This window comes from Gopherus flavomarginatus, chromosome 1 (assembly GCF_025201925.1).
Source record: "Gopherus flavomarginatus isolate rGopFla2 chromosome 1, rGopFla2.mat.asm, whole genome shotgun sequence".
Taxonomy (NCBI): domain Eukaryota; kingdom Metazoa; phylum Chordata; order Testudines; family Testudinidae; genus Gopherus; species Gopherus flavomarginatus.
In genome coordinates this window covers 275,211,328-275,236,328 of record NC_066617.1, presented here as the reverse complement: position 1 = coordinate 275,236,328, position 25,001 = coordinate 275,211,328, and the positions used below count along the sequence as shown (strand labels likewise).

At 43.8% G+C, this 25,001-nt stretch overlaps 2 protein-coding genes across 3 annotated transcripts in view; both read left to right on the top strand.

Moving 5' to 3' along the window:
• GPC6 (glypican 6) overlaps positions 1 to 25,001 on the top strand; it is a 1,185,284-nt gene that overhangs the window by 737,741 nt on the left and 422,542 nt on the right. The window lies entirely within an intron of this gene.
• On the top strand, positions 8,946 to 11,009 carry LOC127049970 (uncharacterized). Its single transcript, XM_050951424.1, has 2 exons — positions 8,946 to 9,410; positions 10,427 to 11,009. Exons 1-2 carry the CDS (start codon positions 9,170 to 9,172, stop codon positions 10,954 to 10,956), a joined length of 771 nt encoding a protein of 256 aa, XP_050807381.1. The 5' UTR covers positions 8,946 to 9,169; the 3' UTR covers positions 10,957 to 11,009.

Below are 25,001 nucleotides of genomic sequence, written 5' to 3'. Positions count from 1 at the left end.
AGTTTCTGCTGGTATATTTACAAGCTGTGGATCCTCATGAGCAGAGATTAGCCGCTCAAAATAAAATGACATATGTCCAACTGTGTGTCTACTTTGGAAACAGGAAGAAGCATCAGATACCCTATAAGAGTGCCCTGAGGGCTGCAAGATCTAGTCCTGTTCTTCCTCCTTTTCTAAGGTGTTGGCAAACCCCTCTATATATACGCTACTGATCCTTCATTCCCAGACTTTCCCTGCACAGGTACAACAAATTTGTTTCTTTCTTCTAATGTAAAATAACAGTGATTAGTTGTAACAGCCTTTTCGTCTCAATCCCATGTCCCCGTCTTCGTTCCCAACTTCCATTTCTTTTCCTTCTGCTTCTCTCCCCATTGATTCTCCACATTTCCTGAGTCCTCCTTGACATCAAATCCCTTATGAAAACCACCCATTTTCTTCTCTTTTCCTTCTTCTACTCTTTCATTGTCTCCCTACTCTTGCTGCCTACGCTACCATCCTTGTCACCAACTCTTTTATCACTTGTACATTCTTCTACTCTCTAAAATCTGCCACTCCCTTCATTTCTCTTGGTCTTGGTTCTCTTTGATTCTCTAACCTTCCTTTTCACTGCAAAATACTTTAGAAAGTAGCTTTCAAATTGTGAGGGGGCTTCTAAACTACAATATGTTGGACTTATTTTCCACTTGAATTTCAGACTATCCATAGGGAAGACACCATCCTTCATGTAATGACCATCTCCTCTTTTCTGTTGCTGACAGATTCTTCCTTCTCTGTGTAGTTCTTGACCCTTTGTGCAGCCTTTGACACTGGATATTCCATTTTCCTGGACCACTTCCATAGCTATGCAAACATCTTGCGTCCCCTCCTGCCATTATATGGCTCTGTCAATCTCTGACTCAGATTCTGTACCATGCATCTCCACAGCTAAATTGAGGCTCTCTAGTTTTCTTTCTGCTTCTCCCCCTTGGTCACCTTATCTCTACCTTTTATCTTAATTACTATTTTTATTCTGTTTATACATAGGTTGACACTGTAAAGGATTCTGCCATCTGTGTTGCATCTTTCTTACTACCTCAACCAAGCAAATGTGGCTTAATCACAATGTACCTCATCTAAATAGTTCTGAGACAGAAGTGCTTTTCACATCCTCCAACACACAACAATCTCTTCTATTAGGTATATCTCCAATTATTAATTATCTCCTAGAACTGGAAGGGACCTTGAAAGGTCATCAAGTCCAGCCCCCTGCCTTCACTAGCAGGATCAAGTACTGTTTTTTGCCCCAGATCCCTAAGTGGCCCCCTCAAGGACTGAACTCACAACCCTGGGTTTAGCGCAGGCCAATGCTCAAACCACTGAGTTATCCCTTCCCACCCTAGCCCCTCTTCAGTTCAGATTTTCCATTTCTTGTGTTGACATCATCCTGGTCTCTTAAACCCCACATCTCCTCTATAATCTATGAAACTATCCCTTTTCAGCTACTACTTATGTATGCTTCTGTCATGAGTCCATCCATGCAATTTTTAATCATGCAGTTGTTTATGCTTACTCTGACTATTAGAAATCTGTTCCCTGTGGATTCTTCAAGTCCCAGCTCTCTACCATGTGCAGAATACCACTATCACATTCAAAATACCACTAGCATTCACTTCAGATTCAAATTTATCCTCATTTTCGGAGTTCCTCATTGGCATTCCCATTTTAAATTAATGAGATGGTTAGTTAGCTGTTTGTAAAGTACTTTGCATACGATTCTGTGTGTATTTAATAATGAAGTATTTTCTCCTAAACTTTGTATGTTTCTATTTCCTCTGTTTGCCTAGCATCAGACTCATCTTCACATTATCTTTCACATGGTGCAAGAGCCTATTCCTTATGTTACCTAAAGCAGCGATTTATTTTCTTCTCTGCTTCATTGAGTCTCCACCTAATTTGAAATCTCATCTCAAAACACACATTTTCAGCTGTCTAAATTCTAATAGCTTCTCCGTTCATCTCTAAGAATTGTATGTATGATGACTCTGTAATTATACTGAAATTTGTACAGCATTCATACAAGATATCTAAATGCAAAACAAATTGCAACTTTGCTTTCCTATTTAAACACATTAATATAAAACTTTACCCTAACTTCTTACTTGAGAATGAGTAGTTCAATGCCTGAGAAGCACTATAAGTATTAGTAGTATTTGAGCTTTATTTGAAACCCTCATCCATTTGCAATTTTCTTTTCATTATAATTTCTAGCCAGAAAGTTAACAAACAGAAACTGTTACCTTGTGGTCGAAGGAGTAGGGAAGGTCATGTTGTTTTAACTTCAGGATAAAACTATTTCTGCTATAGCAATGTGAATCATTTTTTGTTCTCACTTTATCATTTACTGTCTGCCTTGATGATGAGAAAAGGCACCTAAAGTAGTATTACCATCCCTGTGATTCTGCCTTTGTAGAAAATGACTCTTTCCACTGTAGGTGGCAGCTAATGTTGTTTGTCACATTTTATCTCTATTAGAGAAGTGGGAGGAAATCCTTTATCCTGGGTAGCTGTTGTGTATATATCCCTTGTCTCCATTACACTAGTGAGTGGGTTGCACTGGTAGTTTTAATATGCTTTTGTTTCATTCTTTCAAGGTCAGTGGAAGTGTCTGACCCTTAGATGATGTCTTCATCCACTAAATGTGCACAGGTCAGAGTCTCTTTTCCCCAAAAAGAAATTGGACCAAGAGCTATGGTCAGACTCTGCCACTCATATTCAAACTAATTGGGCCATCTGCAGAGTAAGTATCCTGAACAAGGTTGGCAGGTTCTGGAGCTTAATCCACAGAATGAAAAAAAATGTCATGATTATTATAAGTCAGTGCAAATAGGCCCCCTAGTCAATATGAATAAACATGACAGTGGAAATCTATATTTGAGACACCTACTTTTATTGACATGGAAACTAAAAAAAGAAATAGTAATTAGTACCTGAGGATTGTTTGCCAACGTGCAAGAATGTGAACCTGTGAATATTAACTATCCTCCAAAATATCAAAATCTGTTAAACAGGTGAACAAGCATTGCAATTTTCCTGTTCATTGAAGGATAACAAGCCATAGAGAGTTTGAAAGTCTTTCTGTCTTGCACAACTTGTTTGACTTGAAACATTATAATGGTACATTTAGTACACTGTAAGTACACTACCATGTACATGAAAAAAATACTATAGTTATATTCGTTATCACACAATATGGACCTTATGTGTCAATGATATCTGTTTTTTAAAATCCAAAATGCATTGATACTTTATAATCTAGTTAGCCTTTGTTTCAGTATTTATTAGATTATTTTTACCTTGCATGGATTGCAAGAATGCAGGTTGGCTCATATTTCTCTAACTAGAAGAAATTAATTTTATTACCATCTCCTGTATCAAGAAGTTATTTCTCATTTTAATATACCCCTGAAACAATATTATAGGAAGAAAAGTAACAGTTAAAATTTTAAGACCTAACTGTTCCAATGTTGGTGTCTAAAGTTAGACACCTAAATCCATATTTATAAACCTAAATAAAAATGTGTAGGTTTTCAGAGGTCCTGAACACACAAAACTCTCATTTACATTAAGAGGAGCAGAGCATACCCAGCATTTTTGAAAATCAGAACACTTTTGTTTAGGTGCAAAAATACAGATTTAAATGCCTAACTATGTTTGAAGATTTGGACCTGGATTTGCAACAGCTATGGATTCTCATTAAATGTTGTCTATGAACAGTAATTTGTATTCATTTATATTTGTGTTATGCATGGCTTTCTAGACGATTAACGCTTAATGTATTATGGCCCTGATCCACTGAGCTGTTGAGCACTCCTTGAAGGGTTCTGAGCATCTTCAGCTCAAAGAGAGCCTAAGTCTTATGTTGGCCAGCAAAAGTCACTACGGATACACACTTTTCAGCACCTGTATTCTCATTAATGCTCCCATTCACTGTCTATTACAACCACAGTAATCTGAAAAAAAAAATCTTCAAAGTACTTTTAGGCATATTTTAACTAAAGTGTAGTTACCATTTGCTGGTTGATTGGATTTTGGTTTAAGACTGTTTGGAATGCAAACTCTCTCTGTATTTGGCATCTCCAATGTTTAAGTGGCATAAAAATGAGACAAAGCAAGTTCACTCATATATACATTTTATACATTTAGAATCCTAAGAACATTTGATTTCAGTAGAAATTCCTGCCACATGCACAGTTGATATAAATCAATATAGTTCCGTTGACTTAACTAAAGTTACAGCTGAGATTCTGGCCTATTATGTCTACTTATAGTGTAGTCTAAAGAGATAAAGCAGAAAGAGTATGTGTATGAAATCCAGCCAACGGTATTATAAATCTTTTTCTGATCAGCTATTGTGCAACAGAAATAATTCCAGATCCACAAACTTTAAAAAACACCAGGTTGTGGGTGCGGGGGGCAGAGGGGAAGCATCAGACCCATGAAACAAACCAGAAAAAACCATGTCTAGCAAAGAATTCTGGGTGATATTGAAAAAGGCAGCTACAGTAGTTGCAGTTAGACTGTGGTCTTCATTGGGCAGGTGGAATAGCGCATACCAAAAATATATTTTTGCTAAAGTATTACATCTAAATTTAATTTTCAGCATCCCTAAAGCTAGTGAATCTCCCTCACTTCAAATGAAAATAAAAATGTAGCCTGGCAGGGACATCATTTATGGGAAAACAACATATTTTTTCACACTTTATGGAAAAATATGTGTAAAGTAAATCCAGTCCAGGTCACCAAAGTTTGCACAACTGAAACATTGTATCACAGAAACAAAGAAAGGTCTTCTAAAAACGAAAGGTGTAGAAAATTTGATCCCAGGGAGAGACTTGCAGAGGCACAGATGGTGATTTTGAAAATCTACCTGTCTTCTGATAACCAGATCTAGCTGATATTCATTTGATGCAGGGTCTGATGGTGGTATTCTACTACAAGTGGTATTCTACTACTTCTATGCTTCCCTCTACTCCTTTTGGAAGCTAGTTTGGTTCCAGCATAAGTTAGAGCAGCCTCGTTGCTGCTCTAAGCTATGGTTCCAAGCAAAGCCCCCTAAGTATTATTGTGGCAGCAAGGGATCACTGGAGCATAGATTTCTCCAAGTGCAGCTTATCCTTTCCTTACATATAGCCAGCATCCCTTCATTGCTGGGTGCTGTGAAGTAGTTGGCCCAGATCTGGTTAAATCCACCTGTCACCTGGGATTGTCCATTGCCAGGGGAATTTCTAGCTGGTCACTCAGCCAGTTTAAGGTGTCTTTGTGCCATAAGAATAACAAAAAGCAGCACTTCAATGTTAGATTGACACCTATAACATTGGTTCTAAGTAAACGGAAATAGTCCATTGCCTACAGTAACTATTGCTAAATGGTTACTTTTTAAAGGTCAAAGTAAAGATCAATTTAAAAATCTCACATTGTGTGATGTCTCTAGAGCACAATGAAATTTACTATAACTAAAAGAGACTAGAGAATTAAAAAGTTGTATCTATTGTTCCATTTATTTAGTGTGTTTTGCGCGCTTTACGTACAGTCATTGTCACTGTTCCCCTATACAATCCATTACCAGCTAATCAGAGTTGCCTTTTGTTTGTGTGGATCTTCACACAACAAAGGAGAGGAAGATCCTTTAAATATATGGATTTATTTTTTTTAAATTGGCCCAATCTAGCAATGTAATTAAGCATGTTCAAATGTACATCTGGGAGCAGTTCTATTGAAGACAATGAGATTACTTATATGCTTAAAAGTAAGCATGTCCTTACATGCTTTTCTGGATCAAGTTTATTGGAAGCAGAATTCAGGAGTGGGATTAATACCTGAAAGTACTTTTAACTCATTTTATGAAATGGACTGGATTTGAACTTGACACTCTCCTTAAAGGATAACCATTGTATAAGCCAGGGGTTCTTAGGACAAATTATCCAGTGGCTTCAGAGTGTGGCCACTAACTCTTGCTGGTGGCCACTCTCACTTTTTCCTGAAATACTTAATTAGCTCTAGGAAAAAAAACAAATAAATATGTAAATATATATATCCAAATCATTGCTAGCTAATAAGTCTGTTGTGAAAAGTGATATTTGTATGTTTGTTAATGTCACTTTTCACAGCAGACATACTCAGCCCTGGCAAGCCTGGGGACAATTAAGGTGTGGATGGGGGGTTGAGGGAGGCAGTGGGGACCAGGGACAATGGAGGTGGGTGGATGACTGGGGGAGGCAGCAGGGGGCTGGAACCTGAAGTCCCATGGCCAGAGCCTGAATCCCCGCAGCCAGAGCCCGCCCCCCACCAACCCAGGGATGATGCCCAAAGCTGAGCTCCACCACCCCGAGAAGGTGAGGAACTCACTGGCTGCCTGCTCCTTCAGCATTGTGCTCTAGTTTTCCCCAGAGGGTGGCAGGGTCCAACCCCTGCTTGTGGCTCCAGCAACCAATGCCAAGGTGATCCATCCAGGAGCAACAGGGAGGGGCCGCAGATTCCCTCCCCCAAAATCACAGCCCAGGAAGCTGTGGCCACAAGAAAAGCCCCTGGTGGCTGCATTTGAGAAACCCCCTGCCATTTAACAGGGACATTCACTTTGTTCCAAGTAACTGTTTCCTATGAAGTATTTAATGGACATTTGAGTCCTCATGCCTGATAACTGAAAACTTATTTTTACTATAATATATTCTGTAGCACAGTGGATAATAACTTTAAAGTTTCAGGAACATTATTGTTTGTGTTTTTCAAAGATGCAAAGGCACCACAGACAAAAAAATAGCCATATTATTACAGATCTAAAGGAGGGTTTACCTTTTGTCTGTTTCACTGCGGCTGGCAAGCCTTTTGCAGATTTATGTTTCCTCCTGATCCTTATTATGGGGTGGAACAGATATTTATGTTTCAGTCACCATGACGAACAGATAGCGGTCTTCTAGAATCGGCTGCATATGTCAGAGATGACCTTTTGTTTACAGGAGAAGCAAATCAAGGATTTTCAGCTGTAAGTAAGCATCACCTATTATAAATGGAGCTCTCTGTTTACAGCTGTGACTGAGACTCTATACTCAGCTTGTAATGACTGAAAAACAGGGAGTCAAAGATGTAAGTGATTGTGAAAGAAAACTGGACTCAAATTTATTTTTTCTGGAAACAATGTAAGATTTGGCACTGATTTGTAGTTATACAAATGGGATTTTTATTGTGCTCTTATCAATGACAGTTTTATGGTATACTTCCCTTGCATCTTTCTCCACAGTGGTACTTGTTATGTCTGTGTTCTTTTAAAATAGTCCCTTTAAAAGGAAAGAAGCAACACTTTCTAACCTTATTTAAACTCTGTCCATTGCAAAAAAAAATACAACTTTTTTTTTTCTTTTAGTATCTTATTCAATGTTTTGTTCAAATCAAAATGAAGTGTACCTTGGATGGTGGAATATTGCTCTGCACCTTGTCAGTGGAGTGCTTGGAGTTTATCAGCTAATTAGTGTCAAGCAATTTGGAGAGCAAGATTAGAATCACTGGGGGAGAGATGACCAATCAGGTTGGAGCTCATCAAGGAGTCTGTGGAAGAAAGTAATGGCTGTAGTGGGAGCAGCTGATGAAGTGATGTGTTGCAGGCGAAAGGCCTCTATTAATCTGTGCAGTGGAGGCAGCAGAATAGTCTATTGGCAAAAGCCACTTTTATTTTCCCTTCTGAGACATCCAGTCTATAGTGCTGGGGATGCTTGCACTCTTGGCCTTAATTATTATAATAGTTAACAATGGAGATGAAAAATAAGTCATACAGTAGCCAAAGTAGCTCCAGATGAAAGAAGAACTTGTCTGTTGCATAGTCAATTTATTTATAAAATGCAAAGGGAAGAGAAAATATATTTTTTATTCATTTATTGTGTAAATGGTGTGGCCTGTAAAGCGATGTTTGCCTTGGTGGCTCCAAAAGATAATTTATAAGGAAATATTTGTGAAGTTTGTTTACTTCATCGCAGTCGGTTGCCTACAGTAGTAACACCAAACAACTGGAGTAAAATATGTTGTCAAGCAAATAGCAAGATGGGGATTTATAGAGAACACCTGTGTCTTCTTATAACAAATCATATCCAAGCTGGACTTCTGATAGCCCAAATAATACGAATTTAGCTAGAAGTAACCAAACAGATGAAAATATCTGTATCTGCCACGTGGTGATAGATATTGGAAGGTAGTAGGATGGTTGGCTCTTGTTTTACTTGTGAGCATTTTCCATACAAGACCAGCTCCAGGCACCAACGCAGCAAGCAGGTGCTTCGGGCGGCCAATGGAAAGGGGCAGCAATTCGGTGATGAGTCCCTCAGTCCCTCTCGGAGGGAAGGACCTGCCCCCGAATTGCCGCCGAAGAATGAAGCAGTGAGGTAGAGCTTCTGCCGAAGTGCTGCCGATTGCGATCGTGGGGTTTTTTTTCCCCCCGCTGTTTGGGGTGGCAAAAACCCTGAAGCTGGCCTTGGGCTTGGCTACACTGGAGAGTTGCAGCGCTGGTGAGGGGGTTACAGCGCTGCAACTCAGGATGTGGCCACACTTGCAAAGCACAGCCAGCGCTGCAACTCCCTGATTGCAGCGCTGGCTGTACACCCGGTCGTGCCTCGGGTGTAGCGATTCCAGCGCTGGTGATCCAGCACTGGTCAGCAAGTGTGGACCCCACCAGCGCTTTTATTGGCCTCCGGGGTATAAGGAGGTATCCCAGCATACCTTTTAAGCCTCTCTGGTAATCCTTCACACTCCACTGCCCTGGGCTCAGCTGACCCCCCCTTTAAATGCCCCGGGAATTTAAAAAATCCCCTTCCTGTTGGCTCAGCCAGGTGTGGAGTGCAATCAATCAATCAATCAATCAGCGACCATGCCTCCACGCCCCAAACAAGCCCCAGCATGGAACAGTTCCGAGCTGCAGGACCTCATCAGTGTTTAGGGTGAGGAAGCTGCGCAAGCACAGCTGCGCTCCAGCCGGAGAAATTATGATACCTATGGGCAGATATCAAAGTCCTTGCTGATAAGGGGCCATGAACGGGACGCGTTGCAGTGCAGGGTAAAAATTAAGGAGCTGCGCAGTGCTTATTGCAAAGCCCATGAGGGAAATCGCCGCTCAGGAGCTGCCCCCACGACCTGCCATTTTTACAAGGAGATGGATGCCATACTTGGGTGTGACCCCACTGCCAATCCGAGGAGCACGATGGAGAGTTCAGAGCAGGGAGAAGTGGGGGAGGGTGTAGAGGAAGCCGAGAGTGAGGCTACTGGGGTGGAGGGAGACACCCCAGAGTCCCAGGAGGCATGCAGCCAGGAGCTCTTCTCAAGCCAGGAGGAGGCTAGCCAGTCGCAGCAGCGGGAAGTTGCTGGTGAAGAAAAAGCAGAGGAGCATGCTCGGGGTAAGCAGATTTAATGTTTTGGGAGAGGACGGTTTGGGTTATGGCTGCCTGCATGCATGCCTAAACGTGGAATAGCCCATTGATTTGCTCTATCACGTCTCTGTAATCTGCCTCGGTAATCTCTGGAAAAGTTGCAGCCAGAGCGTGGGCAATGTGCTTTCGCAAGTTTATAGGGAGAGCCACCGTGGTCCTTGTCCCGGTCAGGCTAACTCGTCCGATCCAGTGTGCAGCCAGGGGTGGGGGGATCATGGCTGCACACAGGGAAGCTGCATAGGGGCCAGGGTGGAATCCACATTGCTGTAGAAGACCCTCCCTCTCTTGCCAGGTAACAGGCAGCAGTGATATATCTGGCAGTAGGAAACCCTGTTGATAATGTAGGGATACTACTCAGTGCAGGGCGCCAGGTTCGCGGTACCCCCCCAGCCAGCAGGTTGCCAGCTCCGCATTCTGGCCCCCCCCCCCAGCAGGTCGCCAGCACCGCGGTCCGCCCCCCCCCCAAGCAGGTCGCCAGCACCGCGGTCCGCCCCCCCCAAGCAAGTCGCCAGCACCGCACTCCGGCCCCCCCCCCCGCAAGCAGGCCGGCAGTTCCGCGGTCCGGCCCCCCCCCGCAAGCAGGCCGGCAGTTCTGCGGTCCGGCCCCCCCACCGCCAGCAGGCCGGCAATTCCGTGGTCCAAACCCCGCCCCCCCCAGCAGGTCGCCAGCTCCGCGTTCCGCCCCCCCCCGCCAACAGGTCGGCAGCTTCCTGTTCCCTACTGTCCCCTGTGCAGGCCACCAGCTCCCGCCTTTACCCAGTGCAGATAAACCCCAGTGAGCCATCAGTCAGTTCCCCTTCCCAGGTGAAGTCGGGGCAGAAACACTCACCCCATTGCTCGCCATGCCTTTGCTTCCCTGGCCTCTCTGTGCTATGTTAGGTATGTGGGAATGATGCTACAAAAAGTCTGCAAACTCCTTCACTGTGTGATAATAAACAATGTAGCCTCTGTGTATTACATGTTTCTATCTATGTTTTTTTTAGTGACCTTGACTAATACAGCCGGATCACCGGCCGCACGTCGGTTGCAGAACTTGAGAAAAAATCCGCGAAAATCAAAAGAAGAATTGATCAAAGCAGTTATGAATCACTACACCAGAGAAAGTAGGAAGACGCAGGAATGGAGAGAGAAAATGTATGAGTGGAGGCAAACACAAAGCAGGAGAAAGGAATTGGCTACCAAAAAAACCTCAAAGCACATGATAAGCCTCCTGGCTCGCCAAACTGACTCTTTCGAGTCTCTCGTAGCCATGCAGGCAGATCTGTACCGTGGTAACCCACACCCCTCCCAAAGCTCTCTTTCTTGTTCCCCAGTATTTTCACAAAACACCTTTCTCCAGCAGCCTGTTTCTTACTACCCCCAGCTGCCCCCAACACCTCTACGATCACCTACCAGCCCTGATAACTACAATCCTTACCCTGTGCACTCCACCCCCATTACTCTGCAGCATAGTAATCCTGAAGTGCAGCAGACATTGAACAGCAATCCAAACAGGACATATTCAAACCTCTGAATGTACAGTCCACCACCCTAACCCCCCTGGCCTTTTATGTACTGTACTTTGAATAAAGGACTTTATGGCTTTTACAATAGTTTTTATTATTGCAGAAAGTGGTAAATACTGTACCTCAAGGCAGAAAGGAGCACAGCAAAGGCACCAAACATTACTGTTCGCTCTCAGCATCAAATTGCTCCCTTAAAGCATCCCTAATCCTTGAAGCCCTTTGCTGGGCCTCTCTAGTAGCCCTGCTCTCTGGCTGTGCAAATTCAGCCTCTAGGCGTCGAACCTCGGAGGTCCATTCCTCACTGAATCTTTCACCCTTCCCTTCACAAATATTATGGAGGGTACAGCACGCAGATATAACAGCAGAGATGCTGCTTTCCCCCAAATCTAGCTTCCCATAAAGACAACGCCAGCGGGCTTTCAAACGGCCAAAAGCACACTCCACAGTCATTCTGCACCGGCTCAACCTGTAGTTGAACCGGTCCTTGCTCCTGTCAAGCTTCCCTGTATACGATTTCATGAGCCAAGGCATTAAGGGGTAAGCAGGGTCTCCAAGGATCACAGTGGGCATTTCGACGTCCCCTACTGTGATCTTGCGGTCTGGGAAAAAAGTCCCGGCCATCAGCTTCCTGAACAGGGCACTGTTCCGAAAGATGCGTGCATCATGCACCTTTCCAGGCCATCCTGAGTAAATGTCAGTGAAACGCCCACGGTGATCCACAAGCGCTTGGAAAACCACAGAGAAATACCCCTTGCGATTAATGTACTCTGACGCCAGGTGGGGTGGTGACAGAATAGGAATATGCGTCCCATCTATTGCCCCTCCACAGTTAGGGAAACCCATTTGTGCAAAGCCATCCACAATGTCCTGCACGTTCCCCAGAGTCACAGTTCTTTTTAGCAGGGTGCGATTAATGGCTGTGCAAACTTGCATCAGCACCATTCCAACAGTAGACTTTCCCACTCCAAACTGGTTCGCCACCGATTGGTAGCTGTCTGGAGTTGCCAGTTTCCAGATTGCAATAGCCTCCCGCTTCTCCACTGGCAGGGCAGCTCTCAATCTCGTGTCCCTGCGCCGCAGGGTAGGGGCGAGCTCAGCACACAGTCCCATGAAAGTGGCTATTCTCATCCGAAAGTTCTGCAGCCACTGCTCATCATCCCAGACTTGCAGGATGATGTGATCCCACCACTCAGTGCTCGTTTCCCGAGCCCAAAGGCGCCGTTCCACGGTGCTGAGCACGTCTGTTACTGCCACAAGCAATTGAGTGTCTTGAGCGTCAGATGATTCAATATCATCGTCTGACTCCTCACTGTCACTTTGCAGCTGAAGGAATAGCTCCACTGCCATGCGTGATGTGCTGGCAACATTCATCAGCAAGGTCCTCGGGCTCCATTTGTAACAGAAATCTCAGAAATCGCTCTGCAGACTCACAATGGCGCCAAACTGCTTGGAATGTGTAGCAAAGCACCACGGGGCGTTGGAACAGGAAGCGGAAAGACCCGCACCCTTCCGTCCCCTTCCCACAAGCCACAGCGCCAAAATGGGACGAGGTGCTCTGTGGGATAGCTGCCCACAATGCACCACTCCCAACAGCGCTGCAAGTGCTGCAAATGTGGCCACACTGCAGCGCTGGTAGCTGTCAGTGTGGCCACACTGCAGCGCTGGCCCTACACAGCTGTACGAACACAGCTGTAACTACCAGCGCTGCAGAACTGTAATTGTAGCCATGGCCCTTGTTTCCATACAGTAGTTTTTATCTTCTCCCCCATTTAAAAACCTCTGCATTTTATGGCTTGCTGTTACATGACTGATTCACCAACAATTTAAGTGACTTGATTCTCCGCACAGATGTAAGTCAATGAAGTATCCATTAGATTATATGGTACAGCAGCACTCCTATAGTTAAGGTTGCAACAAAACATTTGTTTAAAGGCCAAATTTTCTAAAGCCTTTAAAATCAGCATGGATTTCTTTGATGTCTAGTGTGCCTCAGGAGGGTGCAAGGTAAACTTAGTGACCCAAATTTGGGGTCATTTGGGCCCAGGCTCTGGAGATATTGGTATAAAAAAATAACCATTTTCAACAAAACTTTCTAGGTGGGTTTTATGGTTTTTTTGCACAGAGCTAGAGATCAAACTGTTAAGGTGACACGGGTCAAAATGGCCTCAATCTATTCAGTTTTACTCAAGGTAGTGCATAACGCTCACTGAATCTTTGGGGGGACGGAAACTGAGAATGGTATGCACCAATATAGAAAAATTGCTGAAGGATTTCCATTCCTGCCACTGTATATGCTTTAATGCAGCGTTTCTCAAACTGGGGTCCACGAGGGTACTCCAGGGGCTCTGTGGGCCCTGCTGATCAACTCTTCCCCCTCCCTCCCAACACCTCCTGCACACCAAGAAACAGCTGTTCACCAGTGTACAGGAGGCACTGGGAGGGAGGGTGAAGACGGGGGATGGTGGCACTCAGGGAGGGGGTGGAACGAGGTGGGGAAGAGGAGGGGGCAGGGGTAGGGTGGGGGCTGGAAGAAGTGGGGCCTTGGGGGTAGGGGTGGAGTAGGGGCAGGGCATGGGGATGAGAGGCGGAGCGGGGGCTTGAGAGTCTGCGGCAAAATTTAAAATCAAAATGGGTGCCCTTGGGTTACTAAAGTTTTGAGAACCACTGCTTTAAAGGTCAACTTTTGCAAGAGCTCTAAGATCTTAATTGCTTTGAAATCTGGTGTGCCTCATGTGTGGGGGAAGGGAGGAGTGGAGCTCGGGATCCCAATTTGGGTTCATTTGTCCAAAGGTTGCTGAGCTATAGCTGCTGTCCCCTTCCCACCTCCATAAAACCTGTTGTTCTTCTGCTGCCTCACACATACTGAGAGATGCTAATGACTGGATGAATCACTGACTTCATTGTGTTTCATGGCTGTGAACTCTCCCTTCAATTAACATATCTACAGATAAGTTAGTCACAAGCACCTTCCTTAAGAAAAAAGGAGTGTTGAACTGAATTGTTGGAGGTGTCACAATTTGTGAGTCATGGATGGCAGTTTTGTTTTTGGAAGGATGCAATAAAAGTATTTGGTAGGAAAAAAAATTAGACACCTGCCTGCTTCTGTGGAGGAGTAGAGGGAAAGAGTTTTGGGGCTGCAGTGAATGGAGGAGAGCCGGATTATGGGACAGAGAATAAATGGGAATGGGTGGCTAGGGAGGCAGGGCACCTCCTAGCTCTGTCAATTCACCCCAATCTGCCAGCAGCCCTCAACTCTGCTACTGCATCCCAACTCCCTGCACCCCAGCTTTGCCAGTGCACCCCAACTCCTGTACTTCACAGCTCTCCAAATGCACCTCAACCTCTCTCCACTCCACAGTTCTGAGTGCTCTCTGCCCCCCTGCTCTGCCAGTGCCCCCCAACATGCCTGCAACCCACAGTTCTGCTAGTGCATCTCAACCTTCTGCACCCCAATCCCCAGCTCTGCCAATGCACTCCAACCCACCTGTACCCCCCGCTCTGCCAGTGCACCCCAAAATCCACAGCTCTGCCAGTGCACCTCAACCACTTGCACCCCAAGTTGCTTGCAGCTCATTCCAACCCTGCTAGTGAATTCCAGCCTTGCACCCCAACACTGCTTTCTCCCTAGCTCTGCCAGTGCATCCCAATCCCCATGCATCCTCCAAAGACTTTTTATTTTTGGGCGGGGGGGCGGCAAACACCCATGTGAATGCTTCCTGGGAGGGAAGAGTATTAGGGAGGGCTGTAAAAAGAGGTGAAGAGGTTTATAAATTTCAGAAACTGCGGGGCTGGCAGAGTAAAGATATGTGTGTTAATGGATGTTTAAGGGGCATGGCTGACAGAAGCAAAGTTAAAGTTGCATGGGAAACTTTAACTCTGCAGTTCCTGCACAACTCAACATTCTGCAAGGAGACGGCATGCCACCAAGCAACCCTGTGTTGATGTAGTTTTTTACCATTTAATACAATGAAGTGTAAAATTGGTGTAATGTAGGCAAAACTGGATGTCTTGTGTCATAGTTGTTTGCCAGGGATTTGCAAAGTAAGAGAAGCTTTATTCAGTTTTTTCTTTGAAACTTTCTAAATTTAATCCAGGTGCCTGGGGGATTGGTTTATATATTAAACACCTATCACCATGGCAGGTTGTCACACTGAGGTCAAGAAAGAGGTATAGCATTGATCTGTGAGGCAAAAACTGAGGATAAATGGGAAGACATGGTCTGACACATACTACACTGCACATGTCATTTTCTCACTAAATGAAAGAGTCACAGGAATGTGAAATTACAGTTTTACTCAATATTGAATTTGCTTAGTCACTTTCATAATAAGTCTATTTATTATGTCTAAAAAATTTGTGTATTCTTTCCATTATAATTCTGTAAGGGAGGGAGTTTGTTTCCTGTGGAATTTGCTTTGTAAATGTTATGGAGGCACTCGTCACAACTCCATAGTTAACACTAAATTCCATTTTGCACTAAGTGTAATAAAATGTTAGCATGTAAGAGTTCTTTGCATGCTATTTTGAGGGGCAAGTGCTCAGCACATCTCTGAAGACATTTTTCGTACAAAGGAAATTGGACTCCATGCGCAAATCTGTCCACGTCTAGATGGAGCAGATAGGGAAACTGTCCAAAATACTGATACATGTCTAATCTTCAAATCACCTGACTGTACTACAGATGTACAACCTGAGATTCCCTGTCAGACAAAGTCAAATAGGCTAGTGCTCGTTGGACAGTAAATTGAAGCACAGTGAGTGGAGACTGCAGCAGTAGTAATTCACAGGTTCTTTTATGTATAATTTATAAAACAATAGAATCTAATTAATTTCAGTCATTGTTATTCAATCTTAACTTTGAGAGCTCTATTGTGGGTGATGTTGGCCAATGGTGTTATAACGGGGGACCAGGGGACTATGGCCCTCCCACTTTTGGGTAGGCTCTGCCGCCCCTGATGTTGGCATGAGTGACACCAGAGGAAAAAGTTGTGCTCGTTTCACTAGGAGAGTTGTTTGCACCATGCTCCTCCCATCTGTATCTTCCTGGGAAAATCAAAAGATTGTGATACATGCTCTGTTTATTATTTAAAGGGACTTAAAATAAAACATGTGACTGTCCATAAAGCAAAATTCTTATTAAGTCTCTACAGAAGAGAATTCTAAAAGGCTCCTTAAAGGTAATAAATCCCATAGGCTCTGACTTATTATTCATGCTTGAAAGAGGGCTCTAAACATATTTTTCTTGAACTGAAAGGTATGGACCAAATACTCTGCTATATACGTTGACGCTGATGTTCAACCCACACATAATCAACCTGAAAGCACTTAAATAAGATGAAAGGATGAATAGATAGGACATGGAAAGATAGAGGAACACTGGATCACCCTTCTGGATTAGCTCATGAATGTGAGTGCCAACCTAAAGACAGATTGTCCAGGAACAGGGCACAAACCCCAAATTGGTTGCGTGTTCTATGCTTAGATTTCACCAACCAAGTAAAAAGTGTCAACTCCCAAAGCACTGTAATAGCCTTCACATGGAGTCACACGCAGTCCCTTAGGCACTCCAGTCCTACCCCAGGCAAGCATTGCATCTGTGACAGCTGGTTGCTCTACACCAAAAATCACAACAATATTCAGGTTACTCCCAGTCCCAAAGGACCAGTCGCTTACCCCAGGATAGTTGTACTCGGATCTCTAAGCAAAGACAACACTTGTAGCCTATCCAATAATAAACTAACTAAAGGTTTATTAACTAAGAAAAATAAATGAGAGTTATTTATAAGGTTAAAGCAGGTAAGTATACACACACACACACACACACGCACACACACACGAGTTATAGTCAGGTGTCAAAAGATAATAGCAATTCTTTATAATAAGCAAACTCTGTATGTCCTGTAGGCTAAGCCTGGCAAAATCACCAGGGCCTTTTTGCTTATGCTTAGAAATCCTTGTCACTCAGAGTTCAAAATTCAAGCAGTAAACTAATAAGCTCTCCTTAACCGGTATTTTTAGTCCCTTCCCCTAATGTTCAAGGAATGATGGGAGGAAGGCTTGTGCACATATCCTCTTCAGGGTTGTGTGGGAAACAATCAACAAAGTATTTGTTCCACAGCAGCCCATTCGGATTTTAAAGTCCTTCCTGATGGGCAGGAGATAACACCTTCTGTATGAATCCAGCGTTTTGCAGTAAATAGGTTTTTTTTTCCAGGTTTGGTGAGTTACATAGTTTCAAAACAAACATTTTACAGTTACAGGACAAACACTTAAGTATTACCTTATAGCATGGGATATCAATGATATAAGTGAGATTAATTCATGCAGGAACTTAGGGTATGTCTATGCTATGGGATTATTCTGATTTTACAGAAACCGGTTTTTGGAAACAGATTGTATAAAGTTGAGTGCATGCGGCCACGCTAAGCACATTAATTCGGCGGTGTGCGTCCATGTACCGAGGCTAGCATCGATTTCCAGAGCGTTGCACTGTGGGTAACTATCCCATACTATCTCATAGTTCCCGCAGTCTCCCCTGCCCATTGGAATTCTGGGTTGAGATCCCAATGCATGATGGGGCAAAAACAGTGTCGCTGGTGATTCTGGGTAAATGTCTTCACTCAATCCTCCCTCTGTGAAAGCAACGGCAGACAATCATTTTGCGCCCTTTTCCCTGGGTTTCCCGGGCAGACGCCATAGCACGGCAACCATGGAGCCCGTTCAGCCTTTTTTCACTATCACCGTATGTCTACTGGATGTTGCTAACAGACGTGGTACTGCAGCGCTACACAGCAGCGTCCCCTTGCCTTTTGCAAGTTAGCAAAGACGGTTACCAGCCATACTGTACTGTCTGCTGCTTTGCAAGTTGACAATGACAGTTACTAGTTATACTGTACAGTCTGCTGCTGTCATGGGTGCTCCTGGCTGGCCTCGGTGAGGTCGGCCAGGGGCGCATGGGCAAAAATGGGAATGATTCCCCAGGTCATTGTCTTCTTTAAGTTTTGTCTAAAGGGAGAGTCAGTCCTGCCTAGAATATCAGGCAAGCCTACTAAAGAACCAGAGAGACAAATGGCCTCTGCAGGTCAGAGCCCCAGACATCCTGCAGGAATGATGAGCTGCATGCCATTCTAGGGGCTGCCCCTGCAACAACGCCACCCGTTGCTTCCTTTCTCCCCCACCCCTCCTGGGCTACCGTGGCAGTTATCCCCCCATTTGTGTGATGAAGTAATAAAGAATGCAGGGATTTGAAACAACACTGACTTTATTGCCTCTGCAAGCAGAGATCAAAGGGGGGAGGGGAGGGCAGCCTCTAGCTGCTATGATATTTCAAGCAGGACTGAATCTCCATTAGACAAAGCTTAAAGAAGAGAATGACCGGGAGTCATTCCCATTTTTGCCCAGGCCAGCCAGGAGCATTCATGGGACGGTAATGATGGATATCACTCATACTGTACCGTCTGCCATTTGCAAGGCAAGAAAATGGAAGGGGATGCTGCTGTGTAGCGCGCTGCAGCCCCGCTTCTGCCAGCAGCATCCAGTAGACATACGGTGACATTGAAAAAAGGCGAGGAAGGATTTTTTTCCCTTTGCTTTCACGGAGGGAGGTGGGGGTGATGACATATACCCTGAACATATAACCCCCCACGGCAATGTTTTTAACCTTTCAAGCTTTGGGAACTCAGCCAAGAATTCAAATCGTTTTTGGAAAGTGCGGGAACTCTGGGATAGCTACAGTCGTCAGTTGCGCCTCCCTCCCTCCCTTCATTCTTTGGCTTTCTGGTACACTTGTCTCAGCTCCTTAAGTTTCATGCAGCACTGTATTAGTCCCTGTTGTGGCCTCTGTCCATCATAGCCTTGGAGATTTTTTTCAAATGTTTTGGCATTTTGTGTATTGGAACGGAGTTCTGATAGAACAGATTCATCTCCCCATACAGAGATCAGATTCAGTATCTCCTGTATTGTCCATGCTGGAGCTATTTTTTGATTCTGGGACTGCATGGTCACTTGTGCTGATCAGCACTCCACGCTGGGCAAACAGGAAATGAAATTCAAAAGTTTGTGGGGCTTTTCCTGTCTACCTGGCCAGTGCATCTGAGTTCAGATTGCTGTCCAGAGTGGTCACAATGGTGCACTGTGGGATAGGTCCCGGAGGCCAATACCATCGAATTGCGGCCACACTAACCCTAATTCAAAATGGCAATACTGATTTCAGCGCTACTCCCCTCATCGGGGAAGAGTACAGATATCGATATAAAGAACCCTTTATATCGAAATAAAGGGCTTCGTTGTGTGGACGGGTGTAGCATTAATTCGGTTTAACGCTGTAAATTTGAAATAAACTCGTAGTGTAGATCAGGCCTTACAAGCATTTCATAAAGTCTAAACACTAGAAACATTGATATAATCCAATAGTCATCTTAACAATACTACACACAATGTGAGTGAGACTGCTTTCCACCTATGCATTTGTCAATGTCCAGTGATGTCTAAAGGCCTTGGCATGAGCTGGCACCTGGTATGCCAGCATCCCACACCATTCTGGGAGTCTCCAATTAAATTAAATTGGAGACTCCCAGAATGGTGTGGGATGCTGGCATACCAGGTGCCAGCTCATGCCATGGCCTTAAGCAAATCTTTTCTAACTATTTTGGGATAGGTAGGTTTGCCCTCCAAGGAAGAGAATATATTTTGTAGGAAAAGATTTGTTTGGAGAATTTCAGATTTGTTGAATCTCAAATGTAGAGACTTGTCTGAAAGCAAAGTTTCTCTGGTTTCCTCATTTCTAAACTCTAGTTCCTTGGAATTTCAAATTATCTGCATACACAGGAGAACTCCAAAGTCATAGAATCATCATAGAATCATAGAAGATTAAGGTTGGAAGAGACCTCAGAAGGTCATCTAGTCCAACCCCCTGCTCAAAGCAGGGCCAACCCCAACTAAATCATCCCAGCCAGGGCTTTGTCAAGACAGACCTTAAAAATCTCTAAGGGATTCCACGACTTCCCTAGTTAACCCATTCCAGTGCTTCACCACCCTCCTATTGAGATAGTTTTTCCTAATATCTAACCTAGACCTCCCACACTGCAACTTGAGACCATTGCTCTTTGTTCTGTCATATGCCACCACTGAGAACAGCCTACTTCCATCCTCTTTGAAATTCCCCTTCAGGTAGTGGAAGACTGCTATCAAATCCCTCCTCACTCTTCTCTTCTGCAGACTAAATAACCACAGTTCCCTCAGCCTCTCCTCATAAGTCGTGTGCCCCAGCCCCCTAATCATTTTTGTTGCCCTCACCTGGTCTCTCTCCAATTTGTCCACATCTTTTCTGTAGTGGGGGGTGGGGAAGGAGAAGAGCAAACTGGATGCAATACTCCAGATGTGGGTTCACCAGTGCCAAATAGAGGGGAATAATCACTTAGTCTTAAATCTGTGAACTGACTTGTTGACTATGCCGTATAGTCACAGTGAAGCAAGAGTTGTCTAGTGGAGAAGCCCACAAGAGCTTCTATTCTTGTATTCTGTTCCAAGGCATGGCCTATGTTTTTGTTTCTAAAGAAACATCAGGTATTCTCTATTGTACATGTGCACTTGTGAGATACTTTATCCTGAGGGGAAAATGTCTTCCTCAGTTCCAGCAGGCAGTTATCTCATGTCCTGAAGCATGAAAGACTTCAGATTTTTTTGTATGTGTAACCTTTTAACCTAGCCAGCATAGCTTCAGATTTACTGCTGTTCATATAAATATCTAACTCTTTTTTTTTATCTGCTCAGTGTATTTGCCTCAGTGATTTCCTACAGATGATCTGCAAAAGTCTTACTTAGCTGAACTTGGTGCTACTGAGTTTGTTTCCAAGCAGAACTGTGGATAGGTGTGCTTATCACTAGAGATTCTTTAGATGCAGAAACAGAAACTATGTAATTTAGTCTTCTGTGAGGTTGTTGTTTAGTTCTCTGAATTTATTGAAATGGAAGCAGGTGCCTTGCAATTATCCATCTAGCTGCTGACTATGATAATCAATAAATAAGGTTACAAAATAAAAATATTTTAAATGTATTATTCACCAATCTCTGTTTGCAGTGCCATTCTATATTGCTGTATACTTCTCATATGAACTATTTAGTGTTCATCAAATGTACAAATAGAGCCAATTATTCAGGTGGTAATAAATATACTGAACATGTTACCCCTGGACCTCCTTTGGTATCAAGTCCATTTGTGTGCACAGCACCCTACAGCCAAATTTTCAGAAATATCCCAACAGCTGCATTCCTGCTTTTTTAAATTAATCTTTGCCGGTCAATTTTAGCTAGAAGATACCTTAAAAGCTTGCTCACTTGCTGAACTTGTTTCTCATTTGAAAGCTAGCTGTGAGTCTCTATATCCATGGGCTCAAAGGCCCTCTGTTCCTGGTTCCTTCTTTCCTTGCGCTTGTAGGACTCTAAACATTTTCCCAGATCTTTTTCTCCAGCTATAACCTGAGAAATTGACTGTTGTTTCCCTGATCCTTGTCACAGTGCCTCTGTGTACGGAGCCTAAAGTTTTATCCTGCCTTTTCTCCCTGTAACAAGAAGCCAGGCAGGATGGAAGTGAGGTAGGTTCTAGGCAGAAGTTCCAGAGGCGTGGAGGAGAGTAGCTTTAGGGATGATACTGTTTTCTTTATTCTAATAAAGTTCAGTGTTTGAGGAAAGCAAGAAATTTGTGATTCTTTTCCATTGCCACATGATACACTCTAATATTGTAATCATAATCTAATATTAATAATACACAGTATCATACTACGGTCTCTTTCAGAATGGTGATTTTATAGTACCCATGTTTTCATTTTAAAGAATATCTATATTTTAGACTATTTCCCCCTAGATATAGGGTCAGATCCTCACCTGGTGTAAATCACCTCATCTCCATTGACATCAGTCGGACTACACTGACTTATGACAGTCGGGGATCTGGCTAATGATCTCCGTGTATGTACGTATAACAATCTCTGATATTTTGTAAAGCTATGTGAAACACTGACCAGTAGGCTTGATTCACAACAGTCCATGCCCTTGAGATTTACTTGGTAATTTTGGTTCAAACCCCAAGCCATCCAGCAACCCCTTTGTACAACTAGAAATAGAACCTAAGACCATTCTGATCTCATTTCCCTGTGCCTAGATCAGTTACAGGATTTCCCAACTATAGCACAGTTTCTTCTGGAAGGGTGCAAGTGGTGTTCAGCTTCCCTTCCCCTTTAAAAATCTGGGCCAGCTTATCTCCATGTCCATTCAATTATGTTTAGGTTCCTATAATATCCCCAACTCCATTTAACCTGCAGACTTGCCAATTTTCATAATTGTATTGTGCACCTCGTGATTTTTGGTGTTTTTCTTAAAGTCTTAGCTCCTGCAGTCCTGTAATTATGTGAGAACCTCAACTTTCATTTTAAAAAAAGATAAGAGTATGTTTATAGCTCTCGTGGTTGCAGAGAAAAGCTAGAATATGTTACCCTAGTGAACCATAAAGGCTTAGAAACCAGAAGGTAAATACAAAGAACCCCAAACATACTTTTTAAAAATGGTTTTCAAAACATACTTTTAAAATATGATTTTCAAAAATGATTTTGGAGGAACTGACTCATGATTTGTGATGACTAGTTCCTGGCAAAACTGTATCTGAATACCTATAGAGGAATGTATTCAGCAGAATTAGTGTCCTGCCAGGTTTCCTCTATTGAAATGCTGATGTTGCTGCTTACGGCTTGGTCTGCACTAGAAAATTAGGTCCCTATAACTATGTTGATTAGGGGTGTGGAAAAATTCACAGACCTGAGTGGTGTGGGTAAGCTGACCTAAGTCCCTGTGTAGGCAGCACTATGATGACAGAAGAATTCTTTCGTCAACCTCGCTACTACCTATCAGGGAGGTGGGTTACCTATGCCGATGGGAGAATTCCTCCTGTGGGCAGAGGCAGTTTGTACACTAAAGTACTGCAGTGGCACATTGTTGTATCAATCAGGCAAGGTACTAACAAGCTTCAACAGGACTTTATTTACAGTGGAAACCCCTTTAGCAACCTGCTGCTGCACACTCTGTAACTCTCACTGAGCCTTCTCAACTCCTCCCCCTTCCTTCCTGTTTCCTGTCCTTTCAGACTCCCAACAGCCAGTGCTCCCAGTTCTAATAATTACAAGCACATCTAAACACCACTGTCATAACCTTAGTCCCAGATTTGGACCTTAGCGTCCAAAATATGGGGGTTAGCATGAAAACCTTCAAGCTTAGTTACCAGCTTGGACCTGGTACCTGCTGCCACCACCCAAAAAATTAGAGTGTTTTGGGGCACTCTGGTCCCCCTGAAAAACCTTCCCTGGGGACCCCAAGACCCAAATCCCTTGAGTCTCACAACCAAGGGAAATAATCCTTTTTCCCTTCCCCCCTCCAGGTGCTCCTGGAGAGATACACAGACACAAGCTCTGTGAATCCAAACAGAGTGACTCCCCCTCCCCGTTCCCAGTCCTGGAAACCAAAAGCACTTTCCTATTCCCCCAGAGGGAATGCAAAATCAGGCTAGCAAATCCAACACACAGATCTCCCCGATTTCTTCCTCCCACCAATTCCCTGGTGAGTACAGACTCAATTTCCCTGAAGTAAAGAAAAACTCCAACAGGTCTTAAAAGAAAGCTTTATATAAAAAAGAAAGGAAAAATACATACAAATGGTCTCTCTGTATTAAGGTGATAAAATACAGGGTCGATTGCTTAAAAGAATATTGAATAAACAGCCTTATTCAAAAAGAATACAAATCAAAGCACTCCAGCACTTATATTCATGCAAATACCAAAGAAAAGAAATCATATAACTTACTATCTGATCTCTTTGTCCTTACACTTAGAAACAGAAGACTAGAAAGTAGAAACTACTTCTCCAAAGCTCAGAGAAAGCAGGCAGACAGACAACAAAGACTCAGACACAAACTTCCCTCCACCCAGAGTTGAAAAAATCCGGTTTCCTGATTGGTCCTCTGGTCAGGTGCTTCAGGTGAAAGAGACATTAACCCTTAGCTATCTGTTTATGACACGCCCCCCAAATTGCAGACAGTGGGGAAGCTCACTGGCGGCGATTTCCTTCTAGAACTTTAAAATAAACAGATTACTACAACACATGCACCTTTACATATACTACTAAGTATATAACTAACAGACTTCTACATTTTAAGGACACTTTTTAACTACTGAATTCTGGGAAACTCTCACGGGAGAGAGCATTAGCAACTTTGTTAGAAGCTCCTGTGATGTGTTGAATTTCAAAATCAAAATCTTGGAGAGCTAAACTCCAACGAAGAAGTTTCTTGTTGTTCCCCTTGGCAGTATGAAGCCACTTTAGTGCAGCATGGTCAGTTTGTAGTTGGAACCGCCGTCCCCAAACATATGGGCGTAGCTTTTCCAGGGCGTACACAATGGCATAGCATTCCTTTTCACTGACTGACCAGTGACTTTTCCTCTCAGACAGTTTCTTGCTGAGAAACACGACAGGATGGAAGTTGTGATCTGTTGCTTCCTGCATGAGCACTGCTCCTATACCACGCTCAGATGCATCTGTGGTTACTAGGAATGGTTTGTCAAAATCCGGGGCCCTGAGCACAGGGTCAGACATGAGCATTGCCTTAAGTTGGGTAAAGGCCTTTTGACACTCATCAGTCCATTTAACGGCATTTGGCTGGGTCTTTTTGGTCAGGTCGGTCAATGGGGCAGCGATTTGGCTGTAGTGTGGTACAAATCGCCTGTAGTATCCGGCCAAGCCTAAGAAGGATTGGACCTGCTTCTTGGACCGTGGGACAGGCCACTTTTGGATAGCATCCACCTTGGCCTGTAGGGGGTTTATGGTTCCTCGACCCACCTGGTGCCCCAGGTAAGTCACTCTGTTTTGGCCTATTTGACACTTTTTGGCCTTAACAGTTAGTCCTGCCTGCCTGATGCGCTCAAAGACCTTTTCCAGGTGTAGTAGGTGTTCGGGCCATGAGTCTGAAAAAATGGCCACATCATCGAGGTAGGCAACTGCAAATTCTCCCAGT